The sequence below is a fragment of the Desmodus rotundus genome, chromosome 1 (genome assembly GCF_022682495.2).
Source record: "Desmodus rotundus isolate HL8 chromosome 1, HLdesRot8A.1, whole genome shotgun sequence".
NCBI lineage: Eukaryota > Metazoa > Chordata > Mammalia > Chiroptera > Phyllostomidae > Desmodus > Desmodus rotundus.
Window position 1 is genome coordinate 101,458,746 of NC_071387.1, and position 22,670 is coordinate 101,481,415.

Here is a 22,670-nt window from a genome sequence, read left to right on the forward strand (position 1 = left end):
ACTTACCCCCAAAGCTATCCTACCTGGTCCTGGTGGCCCAGCAGCCTCAACCGCTCAACTCTAGCCTGAAGGTCCCAGATTCGAATGGTGAGGTCATAGGAAGAGGAGGCCAGCAGGTCAGCTGCCAGAGGGTGGAAGCGCAGAGAGTAGATCTTTTCTGTATGCCCTGGGGACGAGGCATGGGGTGAAGCTATAAGCTCCTCAGGAGCCACTGCTTGCCCCCTCCCCTACCAGGGCCCACCTGACCTGTGAGCACAGCCTCTGGTATGGTGAGCACCTCCTCCAGGCCATCTGGGGGCACCCGCCACAGACGAATTCTGGCGTCCTCCCCAGCTGCAGAGAGCAAGGGCTCATCATTGCTGGGCACAAGACACCTGGATACCCCCTGCTCCCATTCAAGATTCGAGGACCTCCCCTCAAGCCCAGTGCCCAGCCTCCTTACCCACGGCAAGGCGATGGGGGTCAAAGGGGTCCCAGGCCAGATCAGTCACAGCTGTCCCATTCTGAAGCGTGGGCAGTGCTGTGTCAGGCAGGCGGCCAGGCTTCTGCAGCTGTGGGAGGTGCCCCCACCCCGAGTCCCATTAGTAACAGGCAGAGCTGCAAGGCAAGCAGCATGTCTGCCCCTCTGCCCCCCCCCATAGCTGATGCCCCACTGCTGGGTGGTCCAAGCTCTCTGCCTCAGCCACCTCATGTTCTGAACCTTAAATGCCAATCGTGAGGCCCCAGAAAGTGAAGGGGGTGATAAGTATAGAGTGGTGGAAAGAGCCCCGGCTTGGGGCTCAGGTGGCCTGGGTTCAAATCCCCAGCTCCACCACTTACACAGCTGTATGATCCTGCAGGTCACTAAACCTCTCTGTGCCTCGATGCTCTCATCTGTAATACTGGGATAAGAGTGGCACCCCTACATGGGGCAGCTGGGAGGATTAAAGAGGATGATGGGTGGATGCCTAGCACATGGTTTGTGCTCAAAGAATGTAGGCTGGTGCCCTGGCTGGTGTGGCTTAGTGGATTGTGAGCCGGCCCGAAAAGCAAAGAGTCATTGGTTCAATTCCCAGTCACGGTACATGTCTGGGTTGCAGGCCAGGTCCCTAGTAGGGGGCGCATAAGAGGCAACTACACATTGATGTTTCCCTCCCTTTTTTCCTCCCTTACTCTCTGTCTAAAAAATAAATAAAATCTTTAAATAAATAAAATCTTTTTTAAAAAATGGTGTAGGTACCCATTGCCTTTGGTGTCCTGCAGTAGGGTGAGGCCCTTACCTCAAGCACAGCCACCTGCCCACCGCTGCTGAGCAGGGGTACAGCCACACGCAGATGGTTGGCACAGAAGCCGTCACTCTCACCGGGTGTGGTGAGATTGAGCCCCTTGAGATTGGTGATGTGGCTGTCTCGGTGCAGGACAGTACCCTGAGCATGGCGGAATTTGGAACTGGGGCCTGGCAGGCGGCAGAGACACAAAGCCTTATAAGGATGCCCTGCCTGACCACCCTCCACCTGCGCTGCCCTGCAGGAAGACCCCAGTCCAGCCCTTGTCCTGGCTGTCTGCTCCCCTCACTGCAGGGTCATGCAGGGCACATGCCCAGGCCCAGACCTCTGCTGGTCCAGTCAACACAACTTGCCCAGAATGATGCCTGGGAATGAAACAAATGTTCAGGCTGACCTCTTCCAGATAAGACTGACTTTATACCACAGAACACGTGACTCCATCAGGAAGGGAGACAGGGCTGGGGTACAGAGGATAGGCTGGGGGTGAAAGGGTTAGCTCCCCCTCTTACCACCCACTTACCCAGAAGGCTCTGCAGTGATCTCTGGCTGGGGCTGGTGCCAATGCCACTGGTGCTGGAGAGCGAGGGCCCCAGGCTAGACGGCGTGGAGGGTGAGATCAGAGAGCTGGGAGGGGAGGAGAAGCCCTCCTGGGGGCAAAGCACCCGGGGTCAGCCACAGGCCCCTGGGTGTGTTGGCCAAAGAGAGAGGATGCTGGGATCAGAACTCTGGGCCCCTCCTCTCAGGCTGTGGGAAACTGAGCTGGGCATCAAGCCCCACTCTGGGATGTGGGGAAGGGGCATAACTGCAGATGCTGACAGGGGCTGGGGTAATATGGGAGTGAAGTGATTGTCAGATCGTGGGGACAGAAGATGGCAACTGCTGGCTCCCTGCATCTGTGGGCAGGTGGGCCAAGGGTGGTTAAGATCTGCCATTATTTCAAGAAAAGCCAGACATCTAGATTTTATGTGACAGTCCCACTTTCTACTAAATGTTTGTTCAATTTAGAGAACACTGAGAGGTTCTTTCTGTCTTTTATGCCTGACAGCTGGAAAAGGTTCAAAAGACCATCAGGGCTCCCGCTTTGGTGTGGAGAAACGGGCAGCCCTGCCACTCACGCTGGGGTCCTTGTCGCCTGTGGGTGGCTCCGCAGGCTGGGCTGCATGAAGGGAGGGCTCTGCAGGGGGCACCAAGCTGGAAGTGAAGCTGGGGTGGGGTTGCTGAGCTGGGTTGAGGCTGACCGTCTGCACCTGTGGGAAGAGGCAGCAGTTAAGGTGTGGGAAGGTATGGGGTACACAGGGCAGCGGAGTTACTGCACGGCTGGGCTGTGGGACCACGCATGGCGCTGCTGTCAGGGGGGCTTCCAGGGGCTAGTGGAGACCAAGAGTGGCTAGTCAGGCCTTGGCCCTACCTGCTGGTTGCTCCCAGCCCACCAGTCGTGGGGTTCAGAGGCTGGCACGCAGCCTGCAGTGTCAGGGAACAGGTCCTCGTAGAACTCCACAGCCTGGTGACAGACAGGCAGGCAGCAGTAAGGCACGAATCCCCCAGGCCTTCCCAGCCCCTCACCCAGGCCCCTCCTCACCTTGCGGGGTACATGGTAGCTGATGGGCATGATGGCTGTGTCACTCAGCTGAAGGACTCGGAGCACCTCACAGCCCATGACAGCCAGCGCCCTCCGGGGCACAAGGGCAGCTCCCCGCAGTACACTCTCCAGGAGGCACTGGGTCACTTTTGGGGACACCAGGGGAGCAGAGTCAGGGTAGCCGGGGGATTGGAAGGGAGGAAACAGGAGGAAAGGGAAGGACAGGGGAGGAGAAAATCCCCCCAAAACAAAACAAAAAAACGGAGAAGGGGAGGGAAGGAAGAGCTTACCTGGGCTCAGTGCCAACTGCTGGGGGGCCACCTCGTAGCAGTGCAGCTGACTCCCGCCCTGAAACGAACCCAGCCTGAGCACCTTCGCTGGCCGAACCCTGGTGGCCTGGGACGGCCCCAGGTCCAGCACTGACTCTCTCTCTCCAGTTCCTCTCCAAGCACCTGAGCTACAGCAGCACGGCAGACATCAACTGGGCACCGGTGCGTGCGAGGCAATGAGCCGCGCCCTCAGTAGACTTTATTTCACATGTTCGTCATCAGAGCATGTGCAGTAAGCACCAGGAGTACACATTTATTATTTACAGAGTGCCTACTGTGTGCTAACACTGCTCTGTTTTCAGCCTGTCCTCACGAAACTGACATTTATGGATGGAGATTCGGAGGCCCGGACGCTGACAGGAGGCCACTCAGCCTGGAACTGGGAGCCCAGGCAGCACTGTTCTAGTTCCTGCTTTCCGCAGGCGGTAGCATCCTGCACTCCCCACTCTCCCAGCTGTCTGCTTAGGTCAAAGTTCAGGGCCAGGCCTGGCAAGTGAGGGCATCAGCCTCAGGGGGCCTGATGTGGGTGGACATGGGTAGGTGGTGGTGGTTCCAGCTTCTCCCTCACCTTTCCTGCCAGAACCAGGAGCCCGGAGTCTGGGTCCAGCAGGGGCATCAGAGGCCTGGGGGAGAGAGAGCTGGTCAGTGGGTGAAGCCAACCACCAGTGGGCAAAGGCAGTAAGAGGTCTTTGAGCCTTGTGGCCTCAGATAAGAGATCAGGCCACTTATCACAGTGGTTGGGAGTGATGTGGGGCCCCCAGCTGCATCCAGCTGGTCCCCCAGGACCTGCTTTCTTTTCCCAGATCTTCAATTTGCCTAGCGCGTGTGAGGGCTGCACTTAGGACCTGTGCTGGGCCCTGGGCATGGGGGAGCCATCTCCTCTTTGCACCTCTGCCCCAATTTCACCCCAGGCAGACCCCCACACACAGTCTGTCCCTGGTCCCACCTTAGCCAGCTTAGATGTTCGGCCAGTATTACTGGGGCAGGTGAGAAGGTGCTGGATGGGGGATCCCCTCCATCCCTATCCAGGTGGGTGCTACAGGTCTGCACTAGGGTTTGGGGGCCATCTTCTAATCACCCCAGGATCCTGGGACCTTGATGATATCTTAGAGACACAGACCCCACCCCCAGCACCGACCTGGGCCCCTATGCACAAGCCTGAGCCATGGGCCAGAGTAGGGCCTCCTTTGCTGCCAAGCTTCCCTGCCCCCATTCCCAAAGCAGGCCTGGGGAGGGGTGGCAGCCAGGACCATGGAGGGCAGGCTGGAGACCCCAGCACCCCTGCTGCTCTGCGCCCATCTGGTCTTGGCCAAGGGCCTGTTGCTGCCGAGAGATTTATGATGCCTTCCCCAGGCCCTGTGGAGGCCCCTCTGCAACCTCCAGTCCTGTGAGGGCTGCCTTCCAGCTCAGAGTCTCAGGGGGAGGGGGCCCGGGAGAACTCTAGCAGGTGCCTTCATCCATTTACTTCTTTTAAAGATTTTTTATTTTTAGAGAGAGGAGAAGTGGGGGAGAAACAGAGGGAGAGAAATATCAGTGTATGAGAGAAACACTGATTGGTTGACTCTTGCACACTCCCAAGCAGGAACCCAGCCTGCAGTCCAGGCATGTGCCCCAACCAGGAATTCAACCTGAGAACCCTTGGTCTGCAGGACGACGTCCAACCCACTGGGCCACACCAGTCAGGACCATCCATTTGTTTCTTGCTTCTGGTCTTGGTCTCATGTCCCTGGGGACCCATAGGCCTGGGCCACTACCTTGACACTTGTTCCCACACAGAACTCCGTCCTCACTGTGGTCCCAGTGGTCAGAGGTCATCCAGCTGTGGCAGCTGCCTCCATCCCTCACCCAGGAAACAAAGGGCCCAGCCCTCTCCTCACCTGCCTGTCTACCCCTCCCAGCCAGCTTCCCAAAGCTTGCCTGTTGCCTACTTCCCCCTACCTTGCTGAGAACTACAGAGTGAGGTGAGAAGCTGGGTGGGGCCCTGGGTGCCTCCACAGCTTCCTGGAGGGCCCTGGGCCGGTCACCTGTGAGTAACACGGCCTCTACTTACTTCAGGCCAGACAGGGTGAGCTGGGCTCAGAACTGCCTTGCTTGGCCTGGTCTGACCACTGTCTGCCTTGGGGGAGGGGGAAGGCAGGAGGGATGAAGTGAATGTGTGGCCTGGGGTGCCCCCCACACTGATGCTGGCTCCAGAGGGGCTGGACACAGGTCCCTTCAGCAACTGTAACAGGGCTTTCACTAAATCCACTCATTCCTTAGGCAAGTTGGTCTGTGCCTGGCCCTTGACTCAGCCTACAGGTATGACTGGAGGTAGATGCAAAAGACCCTACCTCTGACCTCAAGGAGCTTCCAACCTGGAGAGGCAGACACAGTTAAACATGTGAAGGAGAAGTTCTCTGAGGACACATGACGAAAGACAGGGGAGATGGTCCCATGTGCAGGGGAGAGAGTTCCAGGCAGAAAGAGCAGCATGAGCAAAGGGCCTGTGGCAGGTGGATGCATGGCCTGGGCAATGAGGATGAGGGGCTGAGGCTTGGGACAGGGAGGGTAGAGGCAAGACAGGGTAGGGTCTGGTACATCAAGAGGAATGTTCTGCCTCCATTGAACAAGAAATGAAAAGCTGATGGCACATCTTAATTGAACAGGGATAGGAACAGATGTGCACTGAGCAGAAACCACCATGTGGAGATGGGTGGGAGGAGTGGAAAGCAAAGGTGATGGGTTCAGGGCAGGGTCTGAAAGCAAGTGAGCTGGGGCTCCTGCTGCCTTGGTGAGAACTGGTGGGACTGTGGGTTCCACCACAGCATCAGTGGCTCACCTGTGCTTTAAGCCACCCTCCTTAAAAGGTTTGACCTGGCCTCCCTGTACCCCCATCTGGTCAGTCCCAGCTGGCTGGCCTACTGACTCAGGTGCTGGGGGTACGGGGGCAGGAAGTCACAGAGGGCAGGGCTGGCTCCTCTGACAGGTCAAGCCTGTCTTCCTTGCCTCAGGCGGAGCTATCTGGGGAGCTCAGTCAGGCAGGAGCACCTTCCTGCCAAAGCATTGGCACAGGAAATGGGGTCATGGCACCAGCCCCACGGGCTGGCCAACAGCTAGCACAGGCCTGACCCCAGGCCTTATAAAGAGAGCCGAGCCAGGGTCTGGGTCTGGAATGTAGAACACAGCCCCAGCTTGGCAGAGGGCCAGAGGTGGTGAGAGCTGGTACAGGCACCTTTCCCGCTGACATGGCACAGGGGCAGGGTTAACATTTGGGCCCGCTGCTGATAAGGACTCTGACCCGTGTTCAGTCTAGAGCCCAGATGTGGCCCCTAGCCCCGAGCCCAGGTCCCAGAAGATGCAGAATGATGGTGGTGCAGAGTGGATCACATAGGGGAGGGGTCAGCCTCTGATAATTCCATCAGCTCTCCCAATATTCCTGTAATTAGCACGAAGTACCAGGGTGTGCCTGCTAGGAAAAGGGCAGCTTCAATAGGCCCCTGGTTCTCCCCACCAGCCCACGAATCTAGACATCCAGGCACTGCCACTGGTCCAAATCAGTCCAGGTCCCTTAGATCTGCCTCTGTCACCCAAGCTGGGCACAGGGGATTCCCTTGGACCAAGCTGCACCTCACACCCCTTAGCTCCTGCCCTCAAAGAGGATCCAGGTAACCAGGTTCTAAAGGGAGGTGGTGTCTTGAAACCATATGAGGAAAGGATGGACAAACTGGGGAGCTGTCTGGAAGCTGCCCTTGAACCTCTGGGTGGATGAGAGCATGGCCTGAGTTCAAGGTGCAAGATCAGGGCAGGGGATGGACCATTTAGGCAAGTGGGGTGGCTCTGTCCTGGAGAACTGGCTGCAGTAGTGAGAGGCTTCAGAGCCTGTCAGGAAGACCTATTCTTTAGATGAAGTCAGGCTGGTCTTCAGAGCAATCCCTCCCTCCTACAGTATCTGAGGACACTCCTGAGGGCATTAGGACCCAAGGGAAGAGTTATAGAGACAGTCTGACCACAGCCACATGGTACTGACTGCAAACTCAAATGCTTCAGGAAACTGAGCGAGTGAAGCTGCCTCGTGTGAGACAACTGAAGTGGTGGGGACTGGGGTGACCTGTGAACCTGAGGCTTGGTCAGAGGGGGCACTTGGCTCCAGCTGAGAGTTCCTGTTCAAGGCAGGCTGGGAAGTCCCATTTTAATGTGAAACCACCGGATTTTTAATGTTTGCAATGGCATCAACATTTTAAAAAGTCCCATACAGGCCAAATGAAACACACCTAAGGGCCAGCTCTGGACCAGGAGCAGAGGTCTGCACATCATGCTACACATTCTCAAATATCAAGATGCGCATGGGGTACAGGCGTGGGAGAGGCCATGAGGAGGCTAGGAGCTGAGAGGGTAAGTCTGGGAGGTGAGCGCTGTACTGAACCCTGCTTAGCTCATCAGCAACTGGACATGCAGGCTGTCCTGCTTTCTGGAGGTTATCAAATCCTCCAAAGAACTGCCCCCCCACACACACACACACACTGGTGTGGCCTAGCCTCATGGCACGAGCCCTTGGGCCCACTGAGACTCAAGCTGGCACAGGCAAAGGCCCTGGCTGCAGGCCAGGTTAGAAGAGGAGGCGGGTGTCCCGGGGCCCTCTGGAACTCAGGAGCTGAGCTGGGTCCCAAAGCTCTGAGGCATGCCTTTGACCACAAAAACGGAGGGGGAGGAGGGCAGAGCCTTTTCCTGGAATCCTCCAAGGCAGGGGATTTTTGTGGACTAGTCCAGTCCCTGGCACTCGTCCCTCTGGCCCCTTCAAGGGCCACATTCAGCTGCACCCAGGCCCCACCCACTGACGTTTAGGCCCAACATCCTGCCCCAGCCCAGTCCCCCCCCACCACATACACACTCTGGCTTTGGAGCTGTAACTGTGCAGCCGTCATTGATGTGGGAGAAGTGGTCCAGGGATGCTCACAGCCCTGAAAGCTGTCATGGCTAAAAGGAGCCCAGAATTCAGATTTGGCGTGAAGAGTTTGTATGAGGGAGGTCCTCAGAAGGGCTCGATAGAGCCTGCCCAGCAGTTTTTGAAGTTGGGATTAGCTACCAACAATAGCACATTGAAAGATTGCACCTAAAAAATAAATAAATAAAAATAAAAAAATCCGGATTTCCAGTTTCCCTTGAAAAGTCCAAAGCTCTGGCAGGCTGAGGCAGGTCATGGGGGCTGAGTCCTTACATCAGCCCCCACTCCCTTCCTCTCCTGCTTTTAACCAGGTCTGCACAAGCTCTGGGGTCTGCTCCGTGAAATTACGTCACCTGTCTCTGGTGTGTCACAAGCATCCGCACTTGAGATTCTGTCTCACTCAAAATTTTGCTTTCTACAGGAAAATCAGGGACCTGCCCAAAGTCATAAGGCAAACAAGTGGTAGATCCACCTAGAGGACCAGGACGCCCAGCCAAATGACCCAACAGCGGAGAGGTGAGGCGGGTGTCCCTTGGCCCCGCTCCGCCCTGACCAATGGGGAGCGACCCCGCCCCGCCAGCGGCCGCAGCCCCTCCCCCAGCCTTAAAGGAACAACCCGCCTCCCGCGAGCTGACTCCGCAGCCCGCGGTGGGGGTACGCGGACGCGGCTACCTCGGAAACGAAGAACGCTCTGGTCTGGCCAGCGGGGAAGGACTGATGCTGTGGCCCACCCCGCCCGGCTCTCGCCACCGCTGTCCGGTGAGTGTCTGCTGGACTGGGGGGCTGAGGACTGGACTGGGGGGCTGAGGACTGGAATGGGGGGCACCACTGAGAAGGGTTATGCACATGCGCCGATCACGCAAGCAGAGCACCCCCCCCCGCCCCCCACACGCACTCAGAGTGGGCAAGAGTCCTCAGCCGCACACCATCACCTGGGTCGAGCCGGGCACAGACAGTCCCGTGGCTGGGTGTGTGCGCTGGTACGTGTACATGGTTCAGTGGCAGGCTGGCCCGCGGGGCTACGAGCAGACAAAATAAACACCCCCTCCCTCGCTTCCTCCTCCCACGGCTGGGCCCTCTGGCATGACCAGTTTTATGAATTAAACCCCTTTGAGGGAATGGCCACGCCATCATAGTCTTGGGTCACTTTTACCTCCTCAAGTGGGAGTAGTCTGGTTCTGGAAGCTCCCATGTCCCTGTGCAGATTGGCTCCTTGGGGTTCTAAGGGCCCTTGTCACTCAGGACAGAGCTGGGGATAGGGGTGCACAGGCATGCAGGCCCTGGGGAGGTGTAATCAGGTGGCTGGAAGGTACTAATGCACCATTCCACACCCTGACCCCCCCCCTCCCCTCGCATCCCATCCCAGGTCTCTACTCCCCACGGACACTTTAGACCATGGCTGACTGGGGCCCAGGTATTAGTGTGCTTCATCTCTGTCTCTGCCAGGAGAAGGGGCTTTGCTTGGGTCATGAACCCAATGGCCTTGAGCCAGCCTAGTCCTTTGTGTCCCAGGGCTGGCAGCACTGGGGCCTGAGGGCTGCCGAGGTCCCCCTGTGGTCACTAGCAGATCAGCAGATTGGTGCCAACCATTCCTTAACCATTACCACACCAGGGTCATTGACCACTTTGCCCCCTGGGGTCTAGGGATGGAGTCTGTAAGGTGGGAAGGACGAAGAGAAGAGACAACGGTCCCAGTGTCCCCCTGCTTACCTTTTGTACCAAGGGCAGGGGAGGTTTTGGAGAGAAACACCCGGGCCCAGTGCCCCCTCCCCAGGCCAAGAGCTTCTGGGGCTGGGGGACAGGACTGAATCTCAAAGGTCCTTTCCCAGAGCATGAAGGGGTGGCTGGGCTGGTACCCACTGAGTAGGGTCCATTCAGGCTGGTCCAGTAGGCAGTGAAGTCCAATTAGGGCCCAGCTATTGGCAAGGCCCAACAGCATTAAGGCAAGTGGGGGTGGGGAGGATGGGAGAGCAGTCCCCTGAGTTTGCTGTCTTCTCCCAGGGGAATCAGGCCCCAGAGCTTCTGTAAACAGAGTGTCAGAGGCAGGAAGAGGGCTCTGGTAATGAGCAGCCCAGCTGGATTCTCTCCAGACCATTATTTGGCCTCTCCTGGGCCCAGGGAGGGACAACGATGCTCGTGCCAGGCCAGGGGCCTGGCATAGCCTGTCCCCAACTCCCTGGCTTCATTCGGCTGCATACTGAAATAGCTACCCTGGAACCTGTGGGTCCAGAGTCAGACGGGATCAGTAGGGGCTGGTGTTCCAGGGTATTTGCTGGGATGACACTACTATCTAGACTGGAAATGGAGGAGGGGGGTCAACAGGAGAAGACCCTTAGACATTGTCCAGACCTCTGCTTTCACCAGGAAGGCCCTTCTGGCAGGCAGTCCTGGGGCCAGGGAGTTGCCCTGGGCAGGAGATGGGTCCATAGTTTCTGGCTCCCACTCTCCCACTAAAAGCCCTGGGGGAGCTGGGACAAGTCTCAGGTAAAGAGAGTTGAGTCCTCATGGGAGCTTATAAGTGGACCCCACCCCTGGAGTAGGCAGCTCCTGGGGACTGGAAAGTGGGGTCCAGCTGGGCCCAGAAGGCAGCTCCCACCTAGCAGGCCAGCCAGCCAGTACCCTCTGGTGGCCAGAGAGAAGGCTGGGTGAGCCTCTGCTCACAGAAGCATCTCTTGGCAAGCCCTGAGCTCAGGGGAAGGGCAGCAATGTCACCTAAATGGGTTAGACCCCTTCCAGAGTCCCCCTCAGCTCTCCTTAGAGTCTCCTCCCTGGGCTGGAGAGCCCAAGGCTCTGTCTGCACTGCCAAGAAACCCAGCTCCCCTCACTGCTGTGGAATTTGTGAGAGTTCTTGGAGAAGGGGGAGGGTATGAGTGAGAACACAGCCCACTGGGCGTGTTTCTGGCGTGGGCGTGTGTCTGTGTGCGCGTGACTGGAGCAGGGCTATGTTTGGGGGCGGGTAGGGGTGCTGCGGGAGTCTGCATGCACCACGGGCGGGCGCGGGCTCAGCCTTCTTCCTTTTATCGGTTTCCACATTCCAGAGCCAGCCGGATTGCTTTCCTTGAGCTGGCTGGGCCGCCTGGCTGGCCAGGCCTGTAGGCCTCCCCCGCTTTTCCTCATTCCACTTTCCTGGGTTTGAGGAGGCTGGAGCAGGCTCCCTTAGACCACCTCGGGTTTAGGGGGTGGGGGCAGGAAAGGAGCCAGTTCTTCTCCAAGGTTGGGGAAGGCCCCCCCACCAGTCTCCTCCAGGGAAATGCAATAAGGCTCTGACATTCCTCTGAGGCTGCCTGAGAGATTTAATTAAGGAGGGAGGAGAGAGCTGGCTAGCATTGAGAAGGGGCTGGGACTGGGGCAGTCACTGGGGCCTGGCTAGGCAGCAGTGAAAAGTGAGAGAGGGGTAGGGCAGGGGCAGGGTGGTGGCCCTCCATGTCAATCCCACCTGCCCGCTGATCGGCTCAGACCCCAGAAAGGGCCACTTCTGCCACAGGGTCACCTAGATCCCTGGGCATGATGAGCATGAGAAGGGCAAGACCTCCTCTGCAACCGCTTCCTTTTTAGGCCCTGTGTAGGCCCCAGACAGCCTGGGCCCAGCTGACTTGGGGCTGGTGGCCTCCCTTGGTGACTAAGACCTTCCCCTGGCAAATTCAGGGTTAATTGCAGGGTTAGGACCTTACTTGATGGGTGCGTGGCCCTGGGTGGAAACAGGGCAGTGAGGAGGCCGTGTCTAAGTCCAGCCCCCTGGTGGCATCACACCTGCACGTGCCGACAGTGGCATCTGGACTGGCCCGTTTCTATTTGGGCCGCAGCTACCACATAGCTCCCGGGGAAGCCGGTGTCTTCTCCCAACAGAGTGGCACCTCTCCTAACTGAGATGGCACATCCCACTGCCCCAGGGGCCCACTTAAGCCATGCAGTGGTCTTAGTCACTGATCTTCCTGCCCTGGGCCAACAGGTCTGGTGGCTCCCAAGTCACCCACAGTGCCACAGGAGGTCCCCACCTGGGGCCCGGCAGACTCCTGCTCGTCTCCTATGTGGCTCAGGGATGTTCCCCTAATTGGGAGAAATAAGCTGATATCCACACTGTCCCCTTTGCAGCCTCCTGTCCCCAGATCTGAGACCCAGCCAGAGGGGAGACTCGCCCAAGGAGCTTCTCCAAAACACAGCTCTGCCAGGCCTCAGGAACTTTCCAAAACTGCCAGGGTGATTCTGATATGTAGCTGGGGCTGAGAGGCCCCTGGGGTTCCAGGTGGGAGATGGAAGCCCAGAAAGGGTAGGGAACTGGATGGGGCCACAAACCGAGTGTCAGGGTCTTATCTGTAGAACAAGCAGAGCCAGGTAGAGTAGTGGATAGAGTGAGGTGGAGCCGCCGGCATGGCCAGGGGCTTCCACCTTAAACACAGGGCAGGGCTCTAGCCCCTAACTGGAGAGAGGGCCATTTCTGAGGAACTTGAGACTTTGCCATCTTGGCCCCTTCCATGCGGGCCCAGGAGGGAGACCCCAACCTCTCTGCCCTGCTGGGCCAGGGGCTGCTTTGTCCCAGGATGGGAGACGGGCAGACCTGACCTGGGCCCTGAGCCTCCTCAGACACGTCAGCGAAACTGGAGCCAGCTGTCCTGGCTGCCGGCACAGTCCCGCCTGCCTGAGGGGTTGGCAGACTCCTGGGCTGGGCTGCTGCCAGGCCTGGCCTGCTGTGCTCAGCCCAGGCGGGCTAACACTAGGAGCCAGAGGCCCAGGGCCCCAGGGTCTGGCCTGCTGTACCGGACCCCTGCACACACTCTGCAGCGTTGGGCACAAGAGAGGGGTATACTGGCCTGTCCTTCCCCAGGAACAGTGAGATACGCCGACTTCAGATGTGATTCAGTCACCCAAATGGCCCAAGTTCCACCCACTAGCTGGCCCCTGCTTGACCCAGGGCTGTTGTGTGAGTGGGTTCTTCTGTGTGTGTCCCACACTTGGGAGTGGGTGGTAGCACTCTGGGTCTCCCCGAGAGCTGAGATGATGGATGTCCTTACTCATAGCCCTCCCTGTGCTCTCTCCTCACCCGGAGGTCAGGTGCTGACGGAGGCTGGCCAAAGGACAGCTCACTGGCTGCCCCCTCCAAAACTAAAGGCACCCCCCATCAGGCTGCTGTCCTACACCCACACTCAAGGGTACAGGTTGGGGGACAGTCTCTGCATGGAGGCTTCACCCTCAGCCCAGGGGGCCTCCTGTCTGTGCTTAAAGGGGTGCAAAGCCCCTCGCACACCATGGCACCCTCCCCTGAGTGTGGGGAAGGCAGTGCTTGGGTTTTAAGGATAACACCCTCCCTCAGGCAGCCAGTGTTGACTGACCACTCAGAATGGCTCCAAGTACGAACTACCAGCCCCGCAAACCAGGCACTATTACTAGCCCCGTGACTTCACAGATGGGAACTGAGATGAAGGCCCGTGGCCAGGCTGCCACAAAGCCAGGCTACAAACACAGGCAGTCAGACAAGCCTAAAGCACCATTCCAGCAACTGTTCCTTGGAGTTTGGCAAAGCCAGCAGCAGAGCCCAGGCCTCTCTGCCTGCCGCCTCTTTCCATCAAACCACAGCAGGGCCAGGCTAAGGCGAGGCTATGTCGAATCCAGGTGGTGAACAGATGCCCTGGACCCTGTTGCCCTCTTTCCACTACCCCCCCCCCAAATGTCAGCACTGCCTCCAGAACTCTCCCCACACCCTTTGCAGAAAGAAAGGTCCCACCTCCCTGCCTTGGGTCAGTGGATCAAATATCAAAGCCCAGGCCCCTGGTCCTTCAGAGCTGCTGCAATTGTAACTGGCTGGGCAAGGGCAACCATGACCCACCCCCCACCGTGAGACACCCCCATCTCCGATGCACGCACACACACACACACACACACACACACACACCAGCGTGCGCCCAGACAAGCAGAATCGCTTCCAGAACTTGTTAGACCTTCCCCCTTGAAAGCAAACAGAACACTGGGTACTCAGAACAACTCTGGAAGGTGAGGCAGGGCTGCTGAGAAACTGAGGCCCACAGGTAGGAAGGGACTTGGGAAGCTATTTAGGGGCAGAACTTGGGTCCAAATTCAGGCTTCAGGCTCCTACCACCAGATGGCTGTCACCTGCCCCTCCAGTCAGTCTTGGCCCTGTAGGTCCCCTCTGGAGGCGGTCTGTTGTCTGATCTGCTCTTGGTGCCAGGCACACTGTGAGGAGCTATCAGCCCCCACTAGTTTTCCAAAGCCCTCATGCCAACTCTTTCCTGGGTGGTGGATCCAGGCTCAGGCGAGGCACGCTCACCCCTGCCTCCTTGGGAGTGGGAAACAGATTAGCTGCTGGCTGTTGGCATCTCCCCAGCCCAGGATGCCAGTCACTCTTTTCCTCATGCAGCCTCTGCTCCCAGCTCCTCAGCGGGGTTGCCACTCTGGGTCCAGACAGACCCATAGCAGTTGCTGCCTCCCTCTCCAGTGATAACTTTGCTGATTAAAGGGAGCAAAGGCCAGAGCCCAAGCTGCTCCCCTCCTCAGTGAAGAACAGGGAGTGGCCCCCAGCAGGCCCCCAGTCTTGGGAGGTGTCTACTCTGAATGCCCTGGGGGACAGATGAAGAAAACCTAGGTGCTGAGAGAGCTGAGAGAAACCGTTGTCTACACCTTACGGCTCTGAAACCCCTGGCCCAGGGTTGCCTGACTGGAGCATGAGCTCTTAATCGTGATCTTATCCAAGTCCTAGGGGAAGCCAACGTCATAGGGGTGGTCAGGCTGGCCACGTGTAGGGTCCCCTCCCACCCCAAGCCTGGCTGCTCCCTTCCTGACCCCAGACTGTTCTACCAGGAGAGCTGATTCAGGGGGAGGTGGCTCACCCCCCACGTGGATGAGGGGGGTGGGGGACACTCATAGCCCACATCTGGCGGCCAGGCCAAATCCGCTGACTTCTGAGTCAGTAAGGGTGGAGCAAGTCCTTGCAGGGGAGGAGGCTGGGTGGGGTGCATGGAGCCCCCTTGAGGTGGCACTGGCAGGGCCAGGGGTGAATGAGGCAGCCAGGAGCCTGGAGAGCAGGGGAGGAGGCACTGGTTAGGGGTCAGGGAAGGCCTCCCTGGCTAGCCTCTGAAAGGTGGTCATCAGTGTTAACTAGTGAGGGGCAGAGGCCAATGGCCCCCCTTCCCAGGCAGTGAGGACCCTGTAAAGGGGCAGGGCATAGGTAAGCCCAAACTGGGTGACAGGCCTTTACCTAGAATTGTCCTAAGACCACAGTGGCCACCCCAGTGACTTGTCTCATCCATCCTAGGACCACCTGCCCCTTTCCCACCTCATATTCCAGGAGGCACTCTCCTGGGGGAGGGACAGCCCAATGGATGGCAGGGGGACAGAAGGCACTCTGTGGGGAGAGACATGTTACCTGCTTTGGCCTGAGAGCTCACCAGCGTTGGGGAAGGGGAGGCTGAGTCCTAGCACAAAAGGCTCTTGTGTGAGCAGAGGTGCCTGGAAGGGAGGGGTGCTAGCCTCTCTGGGACTGTAAGGGCCCTGGGCATGGGGACTGCTGCTAGGGGTGTCCCCTGAGTTTCCCCTAGAAGCCTGAATGAAGGGGGCTCATGCTGTGGCCCCATCCTGTCTTGGGCAGGCCAACCTACAAGCTGGTGCCTGGAGCAGCTGGGGGAGCCACTCCCACCCTGGTGGGACTGGGCCCCACATCAGGCAGCAGGCCCAGCCACACCTGGACCTGCTTAAGGATCCGGGCTCTGGGTCAGATTTCGCGGCAGTGCAATGGCAGCAAGTCACTGCACCTCCAGGAGCCCCCCTTTTTCTTTCTTCTGGGAGTGATGAGAATAGTTTCCACCTGGAATGGCTTCTGGGGGACTGTAAGAGGTGGCTGTGAATGCTCAGTGGTGCTGGCATGTGGGAAGGGCTGCGGCTCTGCTTCAGTGCCCAGCCCAGTGTAGGACCCAAGAAATGGTAGATGAAAGAATCTGGGGAGTGTTTCCAGGCTCTGGTACTGCCTCTGGGAACACCATGCACCCAACGTCTCTGGCTTGAGCCCTAGGTCAGCCGAAGGAGGCTTGGATCCCCTTACCTCTAGTTCTAGCCCTGTACCTACTGGGGCTATGAAGACCTGGTTCCCTCCCTGCACGCCCCCTCCCAGGGGGATACCTGCCAATTGCTCCAGCCCTTCTGCTCCCTTCCCTAGGAACTTTGCCACTGGCCACATCCTGGCCAGCCTACGACTCCTGTCCTGGGCAGGTCTGACTTCACAAGTGGAAAAACACTGATCCCATAGTTTCCATGTGAAGTCTTCCTGCTGCGGTCTCTCCTCACTTGGAGGATGTAGAGCGTGGCGGCAGGGGCCGGTGGCCTGGGGCAGCCAGCTTCTCTGCTTACGCGCTGGGCTGACTGCCCACCAATCTCTCCCAGAAGCTGTGAGGAGGGGCTGCTAATCCGGGAGCCACCATTCTCCCTGATTGCCTTCCACCTCAACAGAGATTTGGGGGTGGAGGGTTGGGGCAAGGGCACAGAGCCCAATGCTTTGGGCCACATGTTCTCTCTGAGCCAGAGAGGTGCGAAGGCTGGGGTAAGGTAAGACTGGGCTCCAAAGGTGTCCTTCGTGGCCAGTGAATGTTTGGGGGCCAGATCCTGTTCTACATGCATTAACCCACCGAACCCTGGTGACAGTGCAGGAAATATCAACTGATAGCATAACGAGGTCATATGACTGTTTCAAGTCACAGAGCAAGGGAGTGATGGGGCTAGGACAGGAACTGGGCCCAGGTACTGGAGACCTGACTCATAACTACAGTGTACTATTGAATTTGGGGGCAGGGAGTGGTAAAGGGGGCTTGGAATTCCGTTCTCCATCCTTCCTGGCATGACTGTCTCCTGGGCACCTCACTCACAGTCTCCTGTCTTTCCTCTTTATTCCCAAGGACCAAAAGATGCACTCCAGGGTCCCCCTGTTCCTGTTGCTGCTGCTAGCCCCAGGGCCTGGGGTGCAGGGCTGCCCATCTGGCTGCCAGTGCAACCAGCCACAGACAGTCTTCTGCACTGCCCGCCATGGGACCACGGTGCCCCAAGATGTGCCACCTGACACGGCGGACCTATATGTCTTTGACAACGGCATCACCACGCTCGACACTGGCACCTTTGCCAGCCTGCCGGGCCTGCAGCTTCTGGACCTGTCTCAAAATCAGATCACCAGCCTGCCCAGTGGGGTGTTCCAGCCACTCGCCAACCTTAGCAATCTGGACCTCACCTCTAACAGGCTGCGTGAGATCACCAACGAGACCTTCCGTGGCCTGCGGCGCCTGGAGCGCCTCTACCTGGGCAAGAACCGTATCTACCACATCCAGCCTGGTGCCTTTGATGCACTTGATCGCCTCCTGGAGCTCAAACTTCAAGACAATGAGCTTCAGGCACTGCCCCCGCTGCACCTACCAAACCTGCTGCTGTTGGACCTCAGCTATAACAGCCTCCTTGCCCTGGAGCCTGGTACTCTGGACACCGCCAATGTGGAGGCGCTGCGGCTGGCTGGCCTGGGTCTGCAGCAACTGGACGAGGGGCTCTTTGGCCGCCTGCGCAACCTGCATGACCTGGATGTGTCAGACAACCAGCTGGAGCATGTGCCTTCCGCCGTCCGGGGCCTCGAGGGACTGATGCGCCTGCGGCTGGCTGGCAATACCCGCATTGCCCAGCTGCGGCCTGAGGACCTGGCTGGCCTGGCAGCTCTGCAGGAACTGGACCTGAGCAATCTGAGCCTGCAGGCCTTGCCGTATGAGCTTTCAGGCCTTTTCCCCCATCTGCGGCTCCTGGCAGCTGCCCGCAACCCTTTCAACTGTGTGTGCTCCCTGAGCTGGTTCAGCCCTTGGGTGCGGGAGAACCGTGTGGCACTGGCCAGCCCAGAAGAGACACGCTGCCACTTCCCACCCAAGAATGCTGGCCAGATGCTCCTGGACCTTGACTACGCCGACTTCGGCTGCCCAGCTACCACCACTACAGCTACAGTGCCCACCACACGGTCCTCGGCATGGGAACCCACACCCATGTCTTCCAGCCTAGCTCCCACCTGGCAAAATCCCACGGAGCCCGCTGCCAAGGCCCCAAGCCTGCCACCTGCCACCCTGCCCACCATGGGGCCTGATCCCCAGACCCAGGACTGCCCGGCGTCCATCTGCCTCAACGGGGGCACCTGCCATCTCGGGGCTCGGGGCCACCTAGCCTGCCTGTGCCCTGAAGGCTTCACTGGTCTGTACTGTGAGAGTCTGGTGAGGCAGGGTCCATGGTCCACCCCCACCCCAGCCACTCTGAGGCCTCCTGGGCCCCTCCCCCTCAGAATCGAGCCAGTAAGCCCTACCTCTCTGAAGGTAGGGCTGCAGCGCTACCTACAGGGCAGCACCGTGCAGCTCAGGAGCCTCCGCCTCACCTACCGCAACCTGTCAGGCCCTGACAAGCGGCCAGTGACATTGCGGCTGCCCGCCTCACTTGCTGAGTACACGGTCACCCAGCTTCGGCCCAATGCCACCTACTCCATCTGTGTCAGGCCCCTGGATGCTGGGTGGGTGCCTGAGGGTGAGGAGGCCTGTGGAGAGGCCCGCACACCCCTAGCTGTCCGCTCCAACCATGCCCCCGTTACACAGGCCCGAGAGGGCAACCTGCCGCTTCTCATTGCACCTGCCCTGGCTGCCGTGCTCCTGGCTGCACTAGCTGTTGTAGGGGCGGCCTATTTCGTGCGGCGGGGGCGGGCTGCAGCAGCTGCAGCTCAGGGCAAAGGGCAGGTGGGGCCTGGGCCCCTGGAGCTGGAGGGGGTGAAGGCCCCCTTAGAGCCAGGCCCCAAGGCAAGTGAGGGTGTTGGGGAGGCCCCGCCTGGTGGGCCTGAGTGTGAGGTGCCACTCATGGGCTACCCAGGGCCTGGGCTCCAAGGGCCGCTTCCCACTAAGCCCTACATCTAAGCGGGAATGATGGACCACTGGGCTGGGTTCTCAGCCCTGCTGAGACTGGCCGGCACCCTCTCGCTGCCAGACCAAGAAGTTCTCAGATCCATGTGACGAGGGTGACACGTCAGGGCAGGGGCTGTGTGACTATAGCCAAGTCCCTGACCCTCTCTGGACCTTGGTCTCCTCATCTAAGATGCTGGGACCCAGGTGAAGACCTCTAAGGACCCCCAGAGCCCAAGTGCCTCTGAGGATGGCATATGCCCCATCCTCTGCAGTGTGCAACCTCTGGGGTGGGATGGGGCAGGCAGGCGCTGCCGTGTGCTGGTAACACAGGCCTAGGGCTGCCAGGCTCCCAGCCCGAGGAGACTCTGGGGGTCAATGAAGGAAGCCCCCAGAAAGAGAGCAGAGGGAGAGCAGGGGTAAGGATGGGTGTGTATCCCAGCCTCGGCCCCAGGGAGTGAAGCAACAAAAGAAACTGGAAAGAAAGATGCTTTAGGAACAAGCTTTGCTTTTGTTTTTTAAAATATATTTATAAGAGATCCTTTCCCATTTATTCTGGGAAAATGTTTTTCAAACTCAGAGACAAAGACTTTGGTTTTTGTAAGACAAACGATGATATGAAGGCCTTTTATAAGAAAAATAAAAGATAAAATAAAATGAGTGTTTTTCTGGCCCAGCCCCAGGGCTCTGGGCGGGTGGGGTTTCGGGATGGGTGTAAAGGGACAGCCCTGTCTGTGGGGAACTGAGGGCCCAGGACCCCACTCTCTCCAGCGGACACCAGGACCTGGACAACATGCCCTGGGCTTGGGAGGGCTACTGCTGAGGGCCACGGTGAGAAGGGCGGCATTCCCACAAGTCCTGCCCTGGGGCTGTGTCCACCCAGCCTCTGAGGTGCACAGTCCAGCCTCCCAGTGCAGGACCGGGGACAGAAGCTGGGAAGCTTCCAACCTCATGGAATAACAGGATGGCCTTAACCTACCCAGGCTCAGGAACTGCAGTGCTCTTGTAAGAGGCTCATGGCAGATACATGCCAAGAGGGTCCCCAAGGGTTAATTCTCAGGGATGGGTCTGACTGGCAGTCCACGCCTGCCTGCCTTTGTGGAGGGGGTGCCTTGGGCTATGTCCTGCCAGGCCCTCATGGACGATGCAGGACTAGGTGGCCCACACAGCCCACCTGCCCTGCAGTCTCATTGCCCCTCCGCATAGGCTTTCTGCTCCAGCTGCAGAGAAAGAGCCTTAGTTAAGGGCAGCACAGATCCTGAATGGCTGGAGCCCTCTGGTGAGTGGAGAGGCTGTTATAGAGATTAGGGGCAGATGGCCCAGGAGCAGGAGCAGAGATCCAAGTCTGGCCTGTGGAGACCTGGTAGCCCTGTGATGTGCCTTTACTCTCTGCAGTACAGATGTAGCTGGTTTTCCAAAACTGCAGAAGTGGGAGTGTTTTCCAGGAAGACGACAGGCAGGGCTAGGGGGCCGGGGAAGGTGCTGAGAGCTTGGGGACAGTGACAGATAGAGTACCTTTACCCAGTACCTTTTAGATGGTAGGGGAGGTGGGCCCTGGGGCTGAAAAGAGGCCTTGAAGATGCTGGAGAGCCCGAGGCCCCATGCCTATGCCCCTCTGTGGGCCTCGGCCATGGCCCCTTGCCTCACCCTGGCAAAAAGGAGGCAGCCCAGTCAGGCCTGGGGAACAGGCCCAGCGGCTCAGGGGCGTAGATGTCAGCGCCAAGTCAGGCCCCACCACACAAGGCTCTGGATTCAATTAGCGGCTGCAGAGGGTTTTGGCATGAGGAGGGAGGAGGCTAGCAGAGGTTGTAGGGGCAGAAGGTGGTAGCAGTGGGCCTGGGTGGGGCCCCATCTTCCTGAGCCAGCAGTGGTGGCCCAGGTGGATTTCCTGTGGGCCTGGGGCTCATTACTGGAGCCGCCACGCTGAGCCAGCACCCCCCTCCCAACCTCAGCAGCTCAGTCAAAGGGGCCATTGTGGGCTCATGGGCCGCTGCTAAACACGGTGGCTGCTGAATAAATGTTTTCCCTGCAAAGCCAAACCTGGCCCCATGGGCCAGCAGAGTGTGGGTGGAAACTAAAGAAAGGAGGCTGCTGGTGTGAGCCCTCCCAGAAAAGACATTTGGGGTGTCCCACTAGATCAGGAGCTGGGGGATGAAGGGAGGGCCAGGGGCTGAGTAGGGGAGCTCAGCCAAGGTGCAGCCCCTCCCCAGGGTGATCCCATGGCCCCAGGCCAGGACCAGGGATGGATGTGGAGAAATGCCAGCCCCCCCACTGTTGGGTCCTTGCCACCCCTGTGCCACGTGGGCTGACACACATTCCCATTTCATTCCCAACAACCTGTCTACAGGGAGAGAGGCTGGGAGCAATGAGACAGAAGCTTGCTCACAGCAGGCGGGGACAGGTCCCAACACCCAACATGCACTCCCTGGCCCAGGAGGGCATTTCCAGGCGTGGTGGGGGGACTTGGGTCTCCAGGAGAGGGGTAGGGCCACTGTCTGCAAAAGCTACTCAGGCAAGGAAGGGGTACCCAATCTCTAAGGAACATGCTAAGTATGGGACCTGTGGACAAAAAAGGGGCCACATATTAAACGTGACAAACTCGGAGGAGGACTGCATGGTGGGCCTTACAAACTCAGAGACCAAAAGTAACCACATAGGATAGTCTCAACGTAAAAATTCCTAGCCAAAAGCCAAGCATGACAGTTAGTCACATCCTGTCTTTTTGCATCTTCGATAACATAACTTTGGAATGTCAGAGTAGTAGTCTCCTTTTCCAGACCCCTCAGGGCGCACCCACAGCACGAGGGCAGAGACCAGGGAACCCCTCACTGTTATCTCAGTCCCTGAACACCATCTCCGTGTGCTGTAATGTTAACTATCCTACACCCGCAGATGTAAAAGAAGCGTGTCTCTCAGTTTTGCTCTTTATCCAATCTTATTTTCCGCTTTCCTTTCTCCAGCCTCCCTAGTTTACCACCAATTAATTCCATGTAACCCCTTACTTCTGCTCCTTTGATTGTAACATATAAAATAAGCTGTAAAATTGCCATTCTCCAGAGCATTTTCTCAATCTGTTGAGCTATTGCTTCCCAGCAGTTGTCAGTTTGGCTCAAATAAATTCAAAAATTCTCTACAAGTTTGGAGGTTTCTTAGCCAACAGACCCCACGCCTCTGGCCAATGGCTGGGACATGGGCTGGGGGTCTGGCCAGAAGTGGACACCTCGGTGTCAAGAAGCAAACCCAATCCCAGCCTCCACCTGCTGGAGTGATCTCGATAGAGGACCAACTTATCTGGCTTCACTGCCTCTTCAGTAACACGGGGAAAAAATCCCTACCTGCCAGCGGCTCAGGCAGCTGACATTCACCTACCCCCAAAGCACCAAAACTGGGACAGGTGGTGTTTCCATGTCTCCTGGATACAGCACAAGCTGCTCCTTCAGCACCAGGCCCTGCCAGAGCCCCTGCCTCCCTCCACTGAGCAGGGAGCCTGCACCCAGGAAGTGTGAGGCAGCTCTCTGTGCCACTGCCGCCTGAGTCTGGCTTTGCAAATAGGACCTCGATGTCCTGCTCTTCCCACCGCGACACATCTCCTCTTAGTGAGGTGCACTCCACAAATGACAGGGATGACGAAGAGGAAAGCTTAGGTGGGGGCTAAAACAGAGGTCCCTGGGAGGGTGG

At 58.3% G+C, this 22,670-nt stretch overlaps 2 protein-coding genes across 3 annotated transcripts in view; one reads left to right on the plus strand and one right to left on the minus strand.

Moving 5' to 3' along the window:
• The window catches only part of CORO7 (coronin 7), a 55,138-nt gene that overhangs the window by 4,877 nt on the left and 27,591 nt on the right, over positions 1-22,670 (minus strand). For both annotated transcript variants that reach the window (XM_024553306.4, XM_045189815.3), the window contains exons 10-19: positions 3,742-3,796; positions 3,135-3,192; positions 2,845-2,990; positions 2,674-2,766; positions 2,381-2,512; positions 1,786-1,912; positions 1,260-1,435; positions 443-551; positions 247-333; positions 24-166 (exon numbers count right to left, since the gene is read on the minus strand). In XM_024553306.4, the coding sequence (XP_024409074.2) occupies positions 24-166; positions 247-333; positions 443-551; positions 1,260-1,435; positions 1,786-1,912; positions 2,381-2,512; positions 2,674-2,766; positions 2,845-2,990; positions 3,135-3,192; positions 3,742-3,796 (1,126 nt within the window). The remainder of the gene's footprint in view (positions 1-23; positions 167-246; positions 334-442; positions 552-1,259; positions 1,436-1,785; positions 1,913-2,380; positions 2,513-2,673; positions 2,767-2,844; positions 2,991-3,134; positions 3,193-3,741; positions 3,797-22,670) is intronic.
• On the plus strand, positions 8,717-22,117 carry VASN (vasorin). The gene is made up of 2 exons (XM_024553307.3): positions 8,717-8,853; positions 16,989-22,117. Exons 1-2 carry the CDS (start codon positions 8,812-8,814, stop codon positions 19,005-19,007), a joined length of 2,061 nt encoding a protein of 686 aa, XP_024409075.1. The 5' UTR covers positions 8,717-8,811; the 3' UTR covers positions 19,008-22,117.

Bases quoted from the DNA above. Each gene is read 5' to 3' on its own strand.
- VASN (XM_024553307.3), top strand. From the start codon at position 8,812: ATGCTGTGGCCCACCCCGCCCGGCTCTCGCCACCGCTGTCCG. The intron at 8,854-16,988 runs GTGAGTGTCTGC...TTTATTCCCAAG, and splicing joins GCTCTCGCCACCGCTGTCCG to GACCAAAAGATGCACTCCAG.